The 15,000-nt window shown below is 50.4% G+C and overlaps 1 protein-coding gene across 3 annotated transcripts in view; it reads left to right on the top strand.

Moving 5' to 3' along the window:
* Positions 1 to 3,398: 3,398 nt before the first annotated feature.
* LOC133360148 (GTPase-activating protein and VPS9 domain-containing protein 1-like) overlaps positions 3,399 to 15,000 on the top strand; it is a 126,645-nt gene continuing 115,043 nt past the window's right edge. For 2 of the 3 annotated variants that reach the window (XR_009757229.1, XM_061578739.1), the window contains exons 1-7: positions 3,400 to 3,491; positions 4,410 to 4,544; positions 5,970 to 6,381; positions 7,419 to 7,564; positions 8,012 to 8,168; positions 8,705 to 8,788; positions 9,973 to 10,409. Coding sequence is in view for 2 of the 3 variants with exons in the window: in XM_061578739.1 (XP_061434723.1) it covers positions 3,489 to 3,491; positions 4,410 to 4,544; positions 5,970 to 6,381; positions 7,419 to 7,564; positions 8,012 to 8,168; positions 8,705 to 8,788; positions 9,973 to 10,409 (1,374 nt within the window). In the remaining variant the exon portion in view is untranslated. Of the gene's footprint in view, positions 3,492 to 4,409; positions 4,545 to 5,969; positions 6,382 to 7,418; positions 7,565 to 8,011; positions 8,169 to 8,704; positions 8,789 to 9,972; positions 10,410 to 15,000 lie in introns of all 3 variants that reach the window. The other variant, XM_061578740.1, reaches the window with a different exon arrangement.

A 15,000-nucleotide genomic window follows, 5' to 3' on the forward strand; every position in this document is an offset into this window, starting at 1 on the left:
TGATGATGATGACGATGACGATGATGACGATGACGATGATGACGATGATGACGATGATGACGATGATTATGATGATGATGACGATGATGATGATGACGATGATGATGATGACGATGATGACGATGATGATGATGACGATGACGATGATGACGATGACGATGATGATGACGATGACGATGATGACGATGACGATGACGACGACGACGATGATGATGATGATGACGATGACGATGACGATGATGACGATGACGATGACGATGATGATGACGATGATGATATGATGACGATGATGATGAGACGATGATGACGATGATGACGATGATGCTGACGACGATGACGACGATGACGATGATGATGATGATGACGATGATGATGCCGATGACGATGATGACGATGATGATGACGATGATGACGATGATGACGATGATGACGATGATGATGACGATGACGACGATGACGATGAATGATGATGACGATGATGATGATGACGATGATGACGATGATGACGACAATGATGATGACGATGATGATGACGATGATGACGACGATGATGATGATGACGATGATGATGATGATGATGACGATGATGACGATGATGATGATGATGACGATGATGACGATGATGATGATGACGATGATGATGACGATGATGACGACGATGATGATGATGACGATGATGACGATGATGACGATGATGACGATGATGATGATGACGATGATGATGACGATGATGACGACGATGATGACGATGATGATGATGACGATGATGATGACGACGATGATGATGACGATGATGATGATGACGATGATGATGATGATGATGACGATGATGATGATGATGACGATGATGATGATGACGATGACGATGATGATGATGACGATGACGATGATGATGATGATGACGATGATGACGACGATGTCTACGATGATGATGACGACGATGACTACGATGATGATGATGACGACGATGACGACGATGATGATGACGATGATGATGATGATGACGACGATGACGACGACGATGACGACAATGATGACGACGACGATGACGACGATGATGACTATGACGACAACGTTGATGATGATGATGACGATGATCATAATTGTTTTGTTGATCTTTGTTGTACTACGCTGCGCCACGAACCCGGCGACCCGAGTTACATTCCCGCTCATGGCCACCACCAACCCCAGCGACGATTAATTATCTCAACCGGTCCCGGGCCTCCCCTAGGTCGACTCAGCCTGAAATTAGTACCTGGTGCGGTGTGTAAACATCGCCACTAGGGAGACAAAGGCGATCGGGCGTGGTGCTGGCCACCCACCCCCTCGTGTGCCGTGCCGGCCTTCATAGGTGCTCGCTAACAGCACTTGCCCCTACAGTCTGTTAAGGCTATACGGGGGATATTTGTCTTTGTGCGTGTGTGCGCGCGTACGTGTGTGTGTGTGCGTGTGCGTGCGTGTGTGTGTGCGTGCGTGTGTGTGCGTGTGTGCGTGTGCGCGCGTGCGTTTGCGTGCGTGTGTGCGCGTGTGTGTGTGTGCGCGTACGTGTGTGCGTGTGTGTGCGCGCGTGTGTGCGTGTGTGTGCGTGTGTGTGCGTGTGTGTGCGTGTGTGTGCGTGTGTGTGCGTGTGCGTGCGTGTGCGTATGTGTGTGCGTGTGTGTGTGTGCGTGTGTGTGTGTGTGTGCGTGTGTGTGTGCGTGTGTGTGTGCGTGTGTGTGTGCTGAGGGAGGGTGGCGTTTGTGCACAGACTGCCTTATATGACATCATAACAACAGTCTGGACCACTGGACGGGTTCCGCAGGACTGGAAGGATGCCCTGGTGGTCCCCCTCTTTAAGAAGGGGGACCGTACCGACTGTAACAACTACAGGGGCATCTCACTCCTCAGTGTGCCGGGTAAGGTCCTGGCAAGGATTATTCAACATCGCCTTGCTAGGCACGCTGAGGAGAGGCTTGCGGAGCCCCAATGCGGTTTCAGGAAAGGGCGGTCCTGCACAGATGCCATATTTTCTGTCCGTCTGCTACAGCAGAGGTGTAGGGAATTCCAAAAAGACCTACATCTCTGCTTTATTGACCTGGTCAAGGCCTATGATACCATCAGTAGGACTGGGCTCTGGGTTGTTCTTCGTGCTTTCGGAGTCCCTGACCCTCTGCTCACGATCATTAAGGACCTTCATGATGGTGAGCGGGCCCGGGTAAAACTACGTGGCCGGGAGTCGGAGCCTTTCCCTGTACACCTTGGGGTGCGACAGGGATGTCCTCTGGCTCCCACATTATTTAACATCTATTTTGACCGCGTAGTTCGTGAAGCCTTCAATAGCTGTACCGGGGGAATTTCCATTTGGTACAGATATAATGGGAGGCTGATCGATGCCCGGGTGAGATCAAGGGATGGCTCCCTATTGGTGAACCACGTTATGTATGCCGATGATTTGGTAATAGCTGCTCATTCAGAAGAGGAGTTGGAGACGCTGCTGCTGAGACTGGAGCGTGCCACTAAGAGGTGGGGCCTTACCATCAGCCCCACCAAAACTAAGCACCTGCCTGGGTATTTTGTACCATCGGACACTCCACCCCCACAACTCCCAATTGGTGATGGGGCAGTTGTGGAGAGAGTTGAGAGTTTCCCATACCTGGGCAGTGTGCTTATGACCGGCTCCGGTTTAACAGCAGAGGTCTCACTCCGAATCAGTCGAGCGGCAATATCTTTTCATCGGTTGCGTAACGCTGTGTGGAAGCTACCTGGTCTGTCGCTCCGCACGAAGCTTCAGGTCTTCTCGGCCACGGTCATTCCCTCCCTTCTCTACGCTTGCGAAACGTGGACCCCCCTAGTGGAGCATCTTCGCCGGTTGGAAACATTTAGGCTGGCCTGCCTACGATCCATCCTGGGTTTAACCAGGCTGGATTGTGTGAGAAGCTCACAAATCCTTGAAAGATCTGGGCAAAGTCCCATCAGGCTAGAGAAGAGATGGAGTGATGTGGTACGGGAGGACGTGGAGCTGAGTGGACTTGCCGATGACTGGTACCAGCGGTGTCAAGATCGGCCTCAGTGGAGGAGGCTCGTGAAGGACGCTACTGGGCAGTTGGAGGCAGTCGCCCTCCAACAACAACGGAGGGCGGAGGAGCGACGCTCACAACAACGAGCGGAGCGCCGGGTGGCTAAAGCACAGCAAGTTGGCACAGTAGGGGGCACAGGTGGTGCATCAGCCAGTCGTCTCGGTCATCTCAGTCAGTCGACCCGTGGCACCTGGGTCTGCCCCGTGACCTCCTGCCAGCGGGCGTTCGACACTTCACGTGGCCTCAAGGTGCACTTGGCCTGGCACAAGCATCGTGGTGACGTCACCGCCACTTAGTGGCGAATGGCGGTTGTTGTTGTTGTTGTGTGCATGTGTGTGTGTGTGTCAGGTTGCCAACGCCGTTTTCAAGCTGTCCACCGTCGCTGCGGCTACGGAGGAGTGCCGAGTGGGCCACACGCTGTGCCACTTTGAGATGGTACGAGGGGGGGGGCGGAGGAAATTCTGCCCACGCCGATGCCGATGCCGATAAAAAATAAAACATAATACATATTTTTATTGTTTCCCTTCTACGTGACTTTACGGAACGAACCAAGAATACGAATCCCTGCAGTCACGAAAGCTTTAAATCGAAATTAAAAAATTACTATTCAGAGTAATGATACGCAGTATTTCTCTTGGTTCTTTCGGTAAAGTCACGTAGAAGGGAAATAATAAAATAGTAAAAAAATAAAACATAATAAAATATTAATTGTTTTATTAATAATAATAAAATAAAAATAATTAAATATCTTTTCATGCTATATTTTTTTCTTCGCTTTATTATTTCCCTTCTACGTGACTTTACCGAACGTACCAACAATACGACTCCCTGCACTCACCAAACCTTTAAATCAAAATGTAGCAATTCTAGATTTGAAGCTTTCGTGACTGCAATGATTCATATTCTTAGGTTTTTTCGGTAAAGTCACGTAGGTAAAAACATTAAAAAGTAAAATAAAATAAAAATCACGACGTTTCGGAGGCAACACAAGCCTCCGTCTTCAGGTGGAACCGTCACAGCCACGACGGCTGTATCAAGTAAATGAGAGTTTGCAGGAGCTACCACTCCGTTTATATAATCCTTACCCCACCACCCTCTCCAACCATTATATAAACGGAGTGGTAGCTCCTGCAAACTCTCATTTACTTGATACAGCCGTCGTGGCTGTGACGGTACCACCTGAAGACGGAAGCTTGTGTTGCCTCCGAAACGTCGTGATTTTTATTTTATTTTTAATGTTTTTACCTACGTGACTTTACCGAAAAAACCTAAAAATGTAGCAATCCTGTGCGTACCTCCAGTAGCACGTCCGCCTTGCGAGACTTGTGCGAACGACGACACTTTCTTCGTCAGGGCCGCCTGCGAGACTTTCTTGAAGACGTTCTGAGCGACCGCGGCGACCGGGAAACACCGACCGTCGCCTCCGGGGACGAGGATCACCTCTGCAGGACCTCGGTGCTCATCACCATGAGTCAGCTGCTTGGCCTGGTAGGCGGGGCGGTGGACCACGACCTCCGTCTGAACCTCTGTCCCGAGCAGCCCCGCTGAGTCTCGTGCGTGGAAGCTCCAAGCAACGATACGGGTTTCTCAAATGACGCCGCGTTCACCATAGTGTGGTGGGGTAGTGAGGCGTAGGTAACCTCTTGCTTGCGGTGAGATGTTGACTGCCTCGCCTGGTGCGCAGGAGGTCGTGGGTTCGATCCCGACCCTGACGCCTGCTGCTGTATATTTTGAGTTTGCGTGTCTCTCTCTCATCATCATCACAGTGGCTGGGAGATGTTAACTAGCTCGCCTGGTGTACAGGAGGTCGTGGGTTCGATCCCGACCCTGACGATGCCTGCTGCTGTATATTTGGAGTTTGCGTGTCTCTCTCTCATCATCATCACGGTGGCTAGGAGATGTTAACTACCTCGCCTGGTGCGCAGGAGGTCGTGGGTTTAATCCCGACCCTGATGCCTGCTGCTGTATATTTGGAGTTTGCGTGTCTCTCTCTCATCATCATCACGGTGGCTAGGAGATGTTAACTACCTCGCCTGGTGTGCAGGAGGTCGTGGGTTCGATCCCGACCCTGACGCCTGCTGCTGTATATTTGGAGTCCCCGTGGTCGCGTGGATTTTTCTCCGGCTCCTCCGGTTTTTCCCCCTCCACATTTAGAACTCAACCCCGCGTGTTTTGAGTTATTTGGCCGCTCGCTCTGCATTTCCACACGACGACGACGACGATGATGATGATGAAGCCACTTGGCCGAGCTATCACTTGTGACGGCCAGGGTTGCTCCGTGAAAAAATTAATCCGTAAAAACAAAGTTTTTCACTATAAATCCTTTATATGCGTGGCGGCTAGAGTCCTCTCGTCCTCTGGCTTGAGATGGCTGCCACCTATGGGTCAGATGATTGCCTGCCACCATTAAGCAATTGGTAATTAAATATAATTTATTTTTTCCTAAAAAGTGTAAAATTTTGGAAAAAAAATTCACGAAAATAAATTGTCACGCACAACGAGTCTGTGTGCAAAATGTCAGCTCGATTGGATCACGGGAAGTGGGTTAAAAAACGACCGAAAGACTTGCACGGTCGTAAGCGCGCAAGCAAGCACGCAAGTGAACTTAATATAAAGGATTTAAAAACGAGAGCCACCCAGCAGCTCAGCGGGGGCCTTACTCGCGGTTCAGATAATTTGACCGCCGCTGTTCGTGTCCGCGTGACGACGATAAGCCACCGCCTCGCTGGGTGATGTTCACGCCGTGGCCACGGCCGCTTCAAGAAGAGCGAGTTCGCCAGCCCTCCCCGTCCACCAAACGTCGCGGGAGATTCAGCGACCGCCCGCTGACGATCTCCAACGCGGTCGAACCGCCCCTCACCGCCCCTCACTGCCCCCTCCCCTCCGTGGTTGGTCCGTCGCGCGTGGCACCAGGTGGATTTCGCGTGGCTGGCGCTGGAGAGCGGTGGCGCCGCGGTCGCAGCGGCGGAGCCGGGCGACGACAGCGACGACGACGATGGCGTCGCGGCCGTCTGGAACGCTCTGCGCGGCCTGCCCAGGCGCCCGCCGCTCCGCTCGCGATCGCCCAGCGCCGGCGCCTTCTCATCTTCTTCTCTGTCCCTCGCCGGCGGCGGTGGCGGCGGCGGCGGCGGCGGCGGCGGCGGTGGCGGCGGCGGCGGTGGCGGTGGTTCCACCCCGCCGGAGAGGAGACGCGGCGGAAGCAGCGGAAGCGGCGGCGGTTCCACGCCGCCAGAGAGGAGACGCGGCGGTAGCGGCGGCGACGCCAAGATGAGTGGAACCTCACCGGGAGGAACGCCGTCGACCAAACGGCGGCTACTTTCGCTCGGTGAGGCCCTGGGGTCGTGGGGTCGGGGTGCTAATGACCGTGTCGGAGACGCTGATCCCGGCACCGCTGGGCCGCCTGGGTTGAAATCCGGTTCTTGGCTCCTGCCTGTGGTGTGTCGGGCTGCGTCGGTTAGCCGTGAAGGCTACGCAATGCGGTGCGGGGGGGGCGGATTCTACGTGTTGGGGGGGTGGGTGTCGTCCCCAGGTTGCTGTTGAAAATTAAAGTTGATACCTCCGCGGGCTTTGGCCTGGTGGGACGAGGACGGTTTAGTTTTATTGGTGACGACGATCTCGCCCGGCTTTGCCGGAAGGACCCCGGCTCATGTGAGATCCGAGCTCGTGGAAATGCTCCACCGTGAGAGAGAGAGAGAAAATAAATAAACTCCTTAATTTTTCGATTTAAAGCTTTCGTGACTGCAGGGATTCATCTTCTTGTTGGTTCTTTCGGTAAAGTGACGTAGAAGGGAAATAATAAAATAATAAAAATAAAACATAATAAAATAATTCTCACGATGTTTCGGCCACAACGCAAGCAGCCGTCCTCAGGTGAAGAACAGGTCTGTCGAGAAGACAGCGTCTGAATGTTGCTGTCTTTCCAATAGAAGGGTAAAAATTAACCCGTAAAAACAAAGTTTTCCACTATAAATCCTTTATATGCGTGGCGGCTAGAGTCCTCTCGTCCTCTGGCTTGAGATTGGCTGCCACCTATGGGTCAGATGATTGCCTGCCACCATTAAGCAATTGGTAATTAAATATAATTTATTTTTTCCTAAAAAGTGTAAAATTTTGGAAAAAAAATTCACGAAAATAAATTGTCACGCACAACGAGTCTGTGTGCAAAATGTCAGCTCGATTGGATCACGGGAAAGTGGGTTAAAAAACGACCGAAAAATGTGCACGGTCGTAAGCGCGCAAGCAAGCAAGCGAACATAATATAAAGGATTTAAAAAAAAAACAATTATCATGACGATATTTTACCGACGCGTTCGCTCGCCCGCCTGCTCGCCGTGACGGCCGCGTGGTCGCGGCGTTGTGCAGGCAAGGCGAAGCACAAGCACTCCCTCGTGAGCCTGGTGCCTGCGGACCTCCGGGACGCGCCGACCGATCTGCTCGCCGAAGAAGTGCTCGTTGTGCCGCTGGAGGGCGCCACCGTCGCCACGCTCGGCATGAAGTCGGAGGCTCAGGTGTGTGAGTGTGTGTGTGTGAGTGTGTGTGTGTAGGTGGGAGTGTGTGAGTGTGTGTGCGTGTGAGTGTGAGTGTGCGAGTGTGCGTGTGTGTGAGTGTGTGTGTGCGAGTGTGTGTGGGTGTGAGTGTGTGCGAGTGTGTGTGTAGAGTGTGTGTGTGTGAGTGTGTGTGTGCGTGCGAGTGTGTGAGTGTGAGTGTGTGCGAGTGTGTGAGTATGTGTGTGCGTGCGTGCGAGTGTGTGTGTGCGTGTGAGTGTGCGAGTGTGCGTGCGGGTGTGTGTGTGAGTGTGTGGGTGTGTGAGTGTGTGTTTGTTCTGTTTGTATTGTTGTGTTTGTATTGTTCTGTTTGTATTGTTCTGTTTGCTTTGTCCATCCGTGTGTCCGTCTCGGAGGGGGGGGGGGGGTGGTAGGACATCATCCTTCTGACTCCTCCGCCCCATTGTGCAGATCCTGGCGGCTGAAGCGGCGAGCGAGGGGGCTACGGAGGAACGGCCGCGGGAACCCGGCGGGGAAGAGGAGACGTCGTCACGGGAGACGGAGCGGGAGGAGGAGGAGCTCCGGGAGGCGCCGGTGACCGGCAGCCAGAGCACGCTGAGCGACTCTGGTGATGAGCTTTTACACCGCAGTGGTGCGCCGTCTCGGGTTCTTTTGTTCTATTCTGTTTGTATTGTTCTGTTTGTATTGTTCTATCTTGGTTGTATTGTTCTGTTTGTATTGTTCTGTTTGTATTGTTCTGTTTGTATTGTTCTATCTTGGTTGTATTGTTCTGTTTGTATTGTTCTGTTCGTATTGTTCTGTTTGTATTGTTCTATCTCGGTTGTATTGTTCTGTTTGTATTGTTCTGTTCGTATTGTTCTGTCTGCTTTGTATTGTTCTGTTTGCATTGTTCTGGTTGTATTGTTCTGTTTATATTGTTCTGTCTGCTTTGCATTGTTCTGTTTGTATTGGTCTGTTTGTATTGTTCCGTCTCGTTTGTATTGTTCTGTTTATATTTTTCTGCGCTAGTTTGCATTGTTCTGCTTCTATTTGTTCCATCTCGTTGGTATTGTTCTATTTTCTATTGTTCTGTTTGTATTGTTCCGTCTCGTTTGTATTGTGTACGATGAGACACGCTGACTCAGCTGTGCCATCGTTCGCTAGGTGTGAGTGGCGTGTCGAGCTCAGAGGTCAGCGATGCGAGGTCGGAGGTCAGCACCGTGGATCTGGATGCAGGAAAGAATCTTGGTAAGTCGCTGAGTGGAATCGCCATCATCTTCATCATCTTCACCTTCGTTATCATCAGCAGCATGACCAGCAGCATCATCGTCAGCAACAACAGCATTATCGATCTTGCATGGAGCCCCAGGCCGAGGGAGATTGACAGTTCTTTTTTATTCTTAGGTTTTTTTCGGTAAAGTCACGTAGGTAAAAAAAAACATTAAAAAGTAAAATAAAATATTTTATTTTACTTTTTAATGTTTTTTTTACCTACGTGACTTTACCGAAAAAACCTAAGAATATGAATCATTGCAGTCACGAAAGCTTCAAATCTAGTTCTTTTGTGTTTCTTCCATTTGAGAATAATCGCACTAACTGTTGTCACCTTCTCACCAAGCTGCTTGGCGATGGTCTTGTAGCCCATTCCAGCCTTGTGCAGGTCTACAATCTTGTCCCTGACATCCTTGGAGAGCTCTTTGGTCTTGGCCATGGTGGAGAGTTTGGAATCTGTCTTTTATACAGGTAACAAGCTGAGATTGGGAGCATTCCTTTTAAGAGTGTGCTCCTAATCTCAGCTCGTTACCTGTATTAAAGACACCTGGGAGCTAGAAATCTTTCTGATTGAGAGGGGGTCAAATACTTATTTCCCTCATTAAAATGCAAATCAATTTATAACATTTTTGACATGCGTTTTTCTGGATTTTGTTGTTGTTATTCTGTCTCTCACTGTTCAAATAAACCTACCAGTAAAATTATAGACGATTAATTTCTTTGTCAGTGGGCAAATGTACAAAATCAGCAGGGGATCAAATACTTTTTTCCCTCACTGTATGAAGGGGGCTTTTCACTGCATTTGTTTTTAAATCCTTTATATTAAGTTCACTTGCTTGCTTGCTTAGGACCGTGCAAATCTTTCGGTCGTTTTTAACCCACTTCCTGTGATCCAATCGAGCTGACATTTTCCACACAGACTCGTTGTGCGAGACAATTAATGTTCGTGCAAAATTTTTCCCAAAATTTTACACTTTTTAGGACAAAAATATAATATTTAATTACCAATTGCTTAATGCTGCCATGCAATCATCTGACCCATAGGTGGCAGCCATCTCAAGCAAGAGGACGAGAGGACTCTAGCCGCCACGCATATAAAGGATTTATAGTGAAAAACTTTGTTTTTACGGGTTATACTTATTTTCCTTTCCCTCCATCAGCAACGAGGCCTCTCCGCGTCTGCTCAGCCCCGGTCATGCGACCGTCGATGAGGTTGAAGCTCTTCGACGAGGGACAATCGTCGTCGTCGTCGCCGCCTTCCGCCCGTGACCACGACCACTCCTCGTCCGACGTTCCGACACCCACCCCTTCCGCCTCCTCCTCCTCCTCCGCCGTGACGCGGCGAGCCGTGAGCGACGCGAGCTGGAACCGGCCGGGGAACCGGACCGCGATGTTCGTCGACCCGGAGGCGATGCTGCTCCTGGTTTCCGGAACGCCCGGAGCGGCCGGGACGGCTGCCATCGCCGCCGCGTCGTCCGCTCCGCGTGCCGCCCCGGGTCTCCCCGAGCTGTCGCACTCTCCGGAATCCATCCCGGACCTCGGGGACTTCACGTTGCTCACGTTGGAGGATTCCGGGAAGTCGACGTCCTCCGAGCAGGTTTTTTTTTTTTTTTTTTTTTTCCGGCCTTCGCAAACGCTACCGTTGTCGAACCGTAGCCAAGCAACGCGACTGAAACGTACAACGGGGGAACACAGAACGACCCGGGTGTTTGTCTCCAGGCTCTTGTCTCTCTCTCTGCGCGGCTTGTCTCTTGCCCCAGATTTCGACGCGGTTGACTTTTTTTTCGGGTTGCCCCCCATTTTTCTTTTCGACGTTTATTTTGTTTCCGCTGAAGCCGGGGGCGTCCCTCGTTTCGCCAATGGGAACCGTCCCCCCCCCCCCCCCCACCCCGATGTCCGTCATTCCGCGTGCCTACCTGCCTGCCGGTTCAACGCTGAAGTCGAACTCGCGTCGCCGACCGACCCAACGACTGACTGACTAAACATTTTTTAAAAACCTGCGCCGCATCCATGAACGAATTGGCGATTCGGATTCAATTCGGGCCTCTAATTGCCGCTTTCGATCGGACAGGCAATCAGCCCCGGCTCGTGCGTTAAACGGCTCATGGTCGTTAGCGGAGCGAGTAGGGAGGGTGGGGGGGGTGTAGGGAGGTGGGGGAGCGGGGTGAGCGGTGTGGGGGGTGGGTGGCTGCCGTCGATCCGTCTGCATCGGCGAGAGGCTAAATCAGGCCTCCACCCCCATCCCCCCCGTCGCCCACGCCCGACGCTTCACCGTGACGGATTGACCGGCGATCGTTTTCCCAGACACCCGTGCGTCTGTGAGGGAACAGCCCACGTGGAAGCGGATATCACAGACCTGCCTCTGAGATCCTTCTTCTTCAAGTGGGCCACACGGAATGTCCCGCAGAAGTAGACATCACAGACCTACCTCTGATATCCCTTCTTCGTCAAGTGATGCTTTGGGCCACACGGAATGTCCCACAGAAGTGGACATCACAGACCTACCTCTGAGATCCCTTCTTCGTCAAGTGATGCTTTGGGCCACACGGAATGTCCCACAGAAGTGGACATCACAGACCTACCTCTGATATCCCTTCTTCGTCAAGTGATGCTTTGGGCCACACGGAATGTCCCGCAGAAGTAGACATCACAGACCTACCTCTGATATCCCTTCTTCATCAAGTGATGCTTTGGACCACACGGAATGTCCCGCAGAAGTAGACATCACAGACCTACCTCTGATATCCCTTCTTCGTCAAGTGATGCTTTGAGCCACACGGAATGTCCCACAGAAGTGGACATCACAGACCTACCTCTGATATCCCTTCTTCACGTGATGCTTTGAGCCACACGGAATGTCCCACAGAAGTAGACATCACAGACTTACCTCTGATATCCCTTCTTCATCAAGTGATGCTTTGAGCCACACGGAATGTCCCACAGAAGTGGACATCACAGACCTACCTCTGAGATCACTTCTCCTCCTTCAAGTGATGCTGTGATCCGCTCAGAGCAACCCACGGATATCGCAGAGAGACCACCGAGATACCTTTCCTCTCAGTGACGCTTTGGGCCACACGGAATGTCCCACAGAAGTGGACATCACAGACCTACCTCTGAGATCACTTCTCCTCCTTCAAGTGATGCTGTGATCCGCTCAGAGCAACCCACGGATATCGCAGAGAGACCACCGAGATACCTTTCCTCTCAGTGACGCTTTGGGCCACACGGAATGTGCCACAGAAGCGGACATCACAGACCTACCTCTGAGATCACTTCTCCTCCTTCAAGTGATGCTGTGATCCGCTCAGAGCAACCCACGGATATCGCAGAGAGACCACCGAGAAACCTTTCCTCTCAGTGACGCTTTGGGCCACACGGAATGTGCCACAGAAGCGGATATCACAGACCTACCACCGAGAAACTTTTCCTCTCAGTGATGCTCCGGTCTCCTTCTTCAAGGGACCTCTGCTCCACGTACACCAGAGGGCAGCACTTACCCACCTGCCCTGCCGCACGAGAGAATTCTTCATGAAATGTTCATATTCTTAGGTTTTTTCGGTAAAGTCACGTAGGTAAAACATTAAAATTAATAAAAGTAAAATAAAATAAAAATCACGACGTTTCGGAAGCAACACAAGCTTCCGTCTTCAGGTGGTACCGTCACAGCCCGACAGCTGTATCAAGTAAATGAGAGATTGCAGGAGATTCCACTCTGTATATATAATGGTTGAGGGGAGTGGGGAGGGGCAGGGATGGGCCACTCTTTATTATTATATATACGGAGTGGTATCTCCTGTAATCTCTCATTTACTTGATACAGCTGTCGTGGCTGTGACGGTTCCACCTGAAGACGGAAGCTTGTGTTGCTTCCGAAACGTCGTGATTTTTATTTTATTTTACTTTTATTAATTTTAATGTTTTACCTACGTGACTTTACCGAAAAAAACCTAAAAAAAAACCTAAGAATATGAATCCTTGCAGTCACGAAAGCTTCAAATCTAGAATCTTCATGAAATGTGTGCCCAGCCAATATCAAGGCCTTGCTCCTGCACGTGTAAGAGTGATACTCGTGTGTATTTACACGATTGGAACCTCATTTGCCAGTAAAAATATGATAATTGTGTTTTTACCCTTTTATCTGGCAACAAAACTGACACCTTTTTTACGAGGAGTCATGTTTGCATAGACCACAATACCTGCAGTCGTAATGCAAACAAAAAACACAACTCTGATAATGTATGCACTGTCCTTGAAGTTAATTGGTCATCTGGTCCAACACCATGTGAGACTCGGCTCTAAGGAAAGCTGTCTCGGGTGTGGACCAATCAACTTCAAGGAAGTGCATACATTATCAGAGTTGTGTTTTTGTTTGAATTATGACTGCAGGTATTGTGGTCTATGCAAACATGACTCCTTGTAAAAAAGGTGTCAGTTTTATTGCCAGATAAAAGGGTAAAAAACCAATTATCAGTCGTGTGTATGTTGTATGTATTATGGGGAGCGGTAGTGCGCTGCTCTATGAACCCGGCGACCCGAGTTCGATTCCCGCTCACGGCCAACACCGGTGACGATTATCTGAACCGGTCCTGGGCCTCCCCTAGGTCGACTCAGCCTCAAATGAGTACCCGGTGCGGTGTGTAAACATCGCCACTGGGGAGACAAAGGCGGTCGGGCATGGTGTTGGCCACCCACCCCCTCGTGTACCGTGCCGGCCTTCATAGGTGCTCGCTAACAGCACTTGCCCCTACAGTCTGTTAAGGCTATACAGGAGGTCTTTGTATGTACAGTGAGGGAAAAAAGTATTTGATCCCCTGCTGATTTTGTACGTTTGCCCACTGGCAAAGAAATTAATCGTCTATAATTTTAATGGTAAGTTTATTTGAACAGTGAGAGACAGAATAACAACACAAAAATACAGAAAAAATGTTATGAATTGATTTGCGTTTTAATGAGGGAAATAAGTATTTGACCCCTCTGCAAAACATGACTTAGTACTTGGTGGCAAAACCCTTGTTGGCAATCAGAGGTCAGACGTAGAACTTCTTTCACAAATGTGCATAGCCGACTGTGCTAATCAGAGGTGCAGTGTTGAGTCTATGGTGCAGTGTTGAGTCTATGGTGCAGTGTTGAGTCTATGGGCAGTGTTGAGTCTATGGTGCAGTGTTGAGTCTATGGTGCAGTGTTGAGTCTATGGTGCAGTGTTGAGTCTATGGGCAGTGTTGAGTCTATGGTGCAGTGTTGAGTCTATGGTGCAGTGTTGAGTCTATGGGCAGTGTTGAGTCTATGGTGCAGTGTTGAGTCTATGGGCAGTGTTGAGTCTATGGTGCAGTGTTGAGTCTATGGTGCAGTGTTGAGTCTATGGTGCAGTGTTGAGTCTATGGGCAGTGTTGAGTCTATGGGCAGTGTTGAGTCTATGGGCAGTGTTGAGTCTATGGTGCAGTGTTGAGTCTATGGTGCAGTGTTGAGTCTATGGGCAGTGTTGAGTCTATGGGCAGTGTTGAGTCTATGGGCAGTGTTGAGTCTATGGTGCAGTGTTGAGTCTATGGTGCAGTGTTGAGTCTATGGGCAGTGTTGAGTCTATGGGCAGTGTTGAGTCTATGGTGCAGTGTTGAGTCTATGGGCAGTGTTGAGTCTATGGGCAGTGTTGAGTCTATGGGTAGTGTTGAGTCTATGGGCAGTGTTGAGTCTATGGGCAGTGTTGAGTCTATGGGCAGTGTTGAGTCTATGGGCGGTGTTGAGGCTATGGGTAGTGTTGAGTCTATGGGCAGTGTTGAATCTATGGGCAGTGTTGAGTCTATGGGTAGTGTTGAGTCTATGGGCAGTGTTGAGTCTATGGGCGGTGTTGAGTCTATGGGCGGTGTTGAGTCTATGGGCAGTGTTGAGTCTATGGGTAGTGTTGAGTCTATGTGCAGTGTTGAGTCTATGGGCAGTGTTGAGTCTATGGGCAGTGTTGAGTCTATGGGCAGTGTTGAGTCTATGGGTAGTGTTGAGTCTATGGGCAGTGTTGAGTCTATGGGCAGTGTTGAGTCTATGGGCAGTGTTGAGTCTATGGGCAGTGCTGAGTCTATGGGCAGTGTTGAGTCTATGGGCAGTGTTGAGTCTATGGGCGGTGTTAGTCTATGGGTAGTGTTGAGTCTATGGGCAGTGTTGAGTCTATGGGTAGTGTTGAGTCTATGGGCAGTGTT

This window comes from Lethenteron reissneri, chromosome 67 (assembly GCF_015708825.2).
Source record: "Lethenteron reissneri isolate LAM-NWPU_2019-01 chromosome 67, ASM1570882v1, whole genome shotgun sequence".
Taxonomy (NCBI): Eukaryota; Metazoa; Chordata; class Hyperoartia; order Petromyzontiformes; family Petromyzontidae; genus Lethenteron; species Lethenteron reissneri.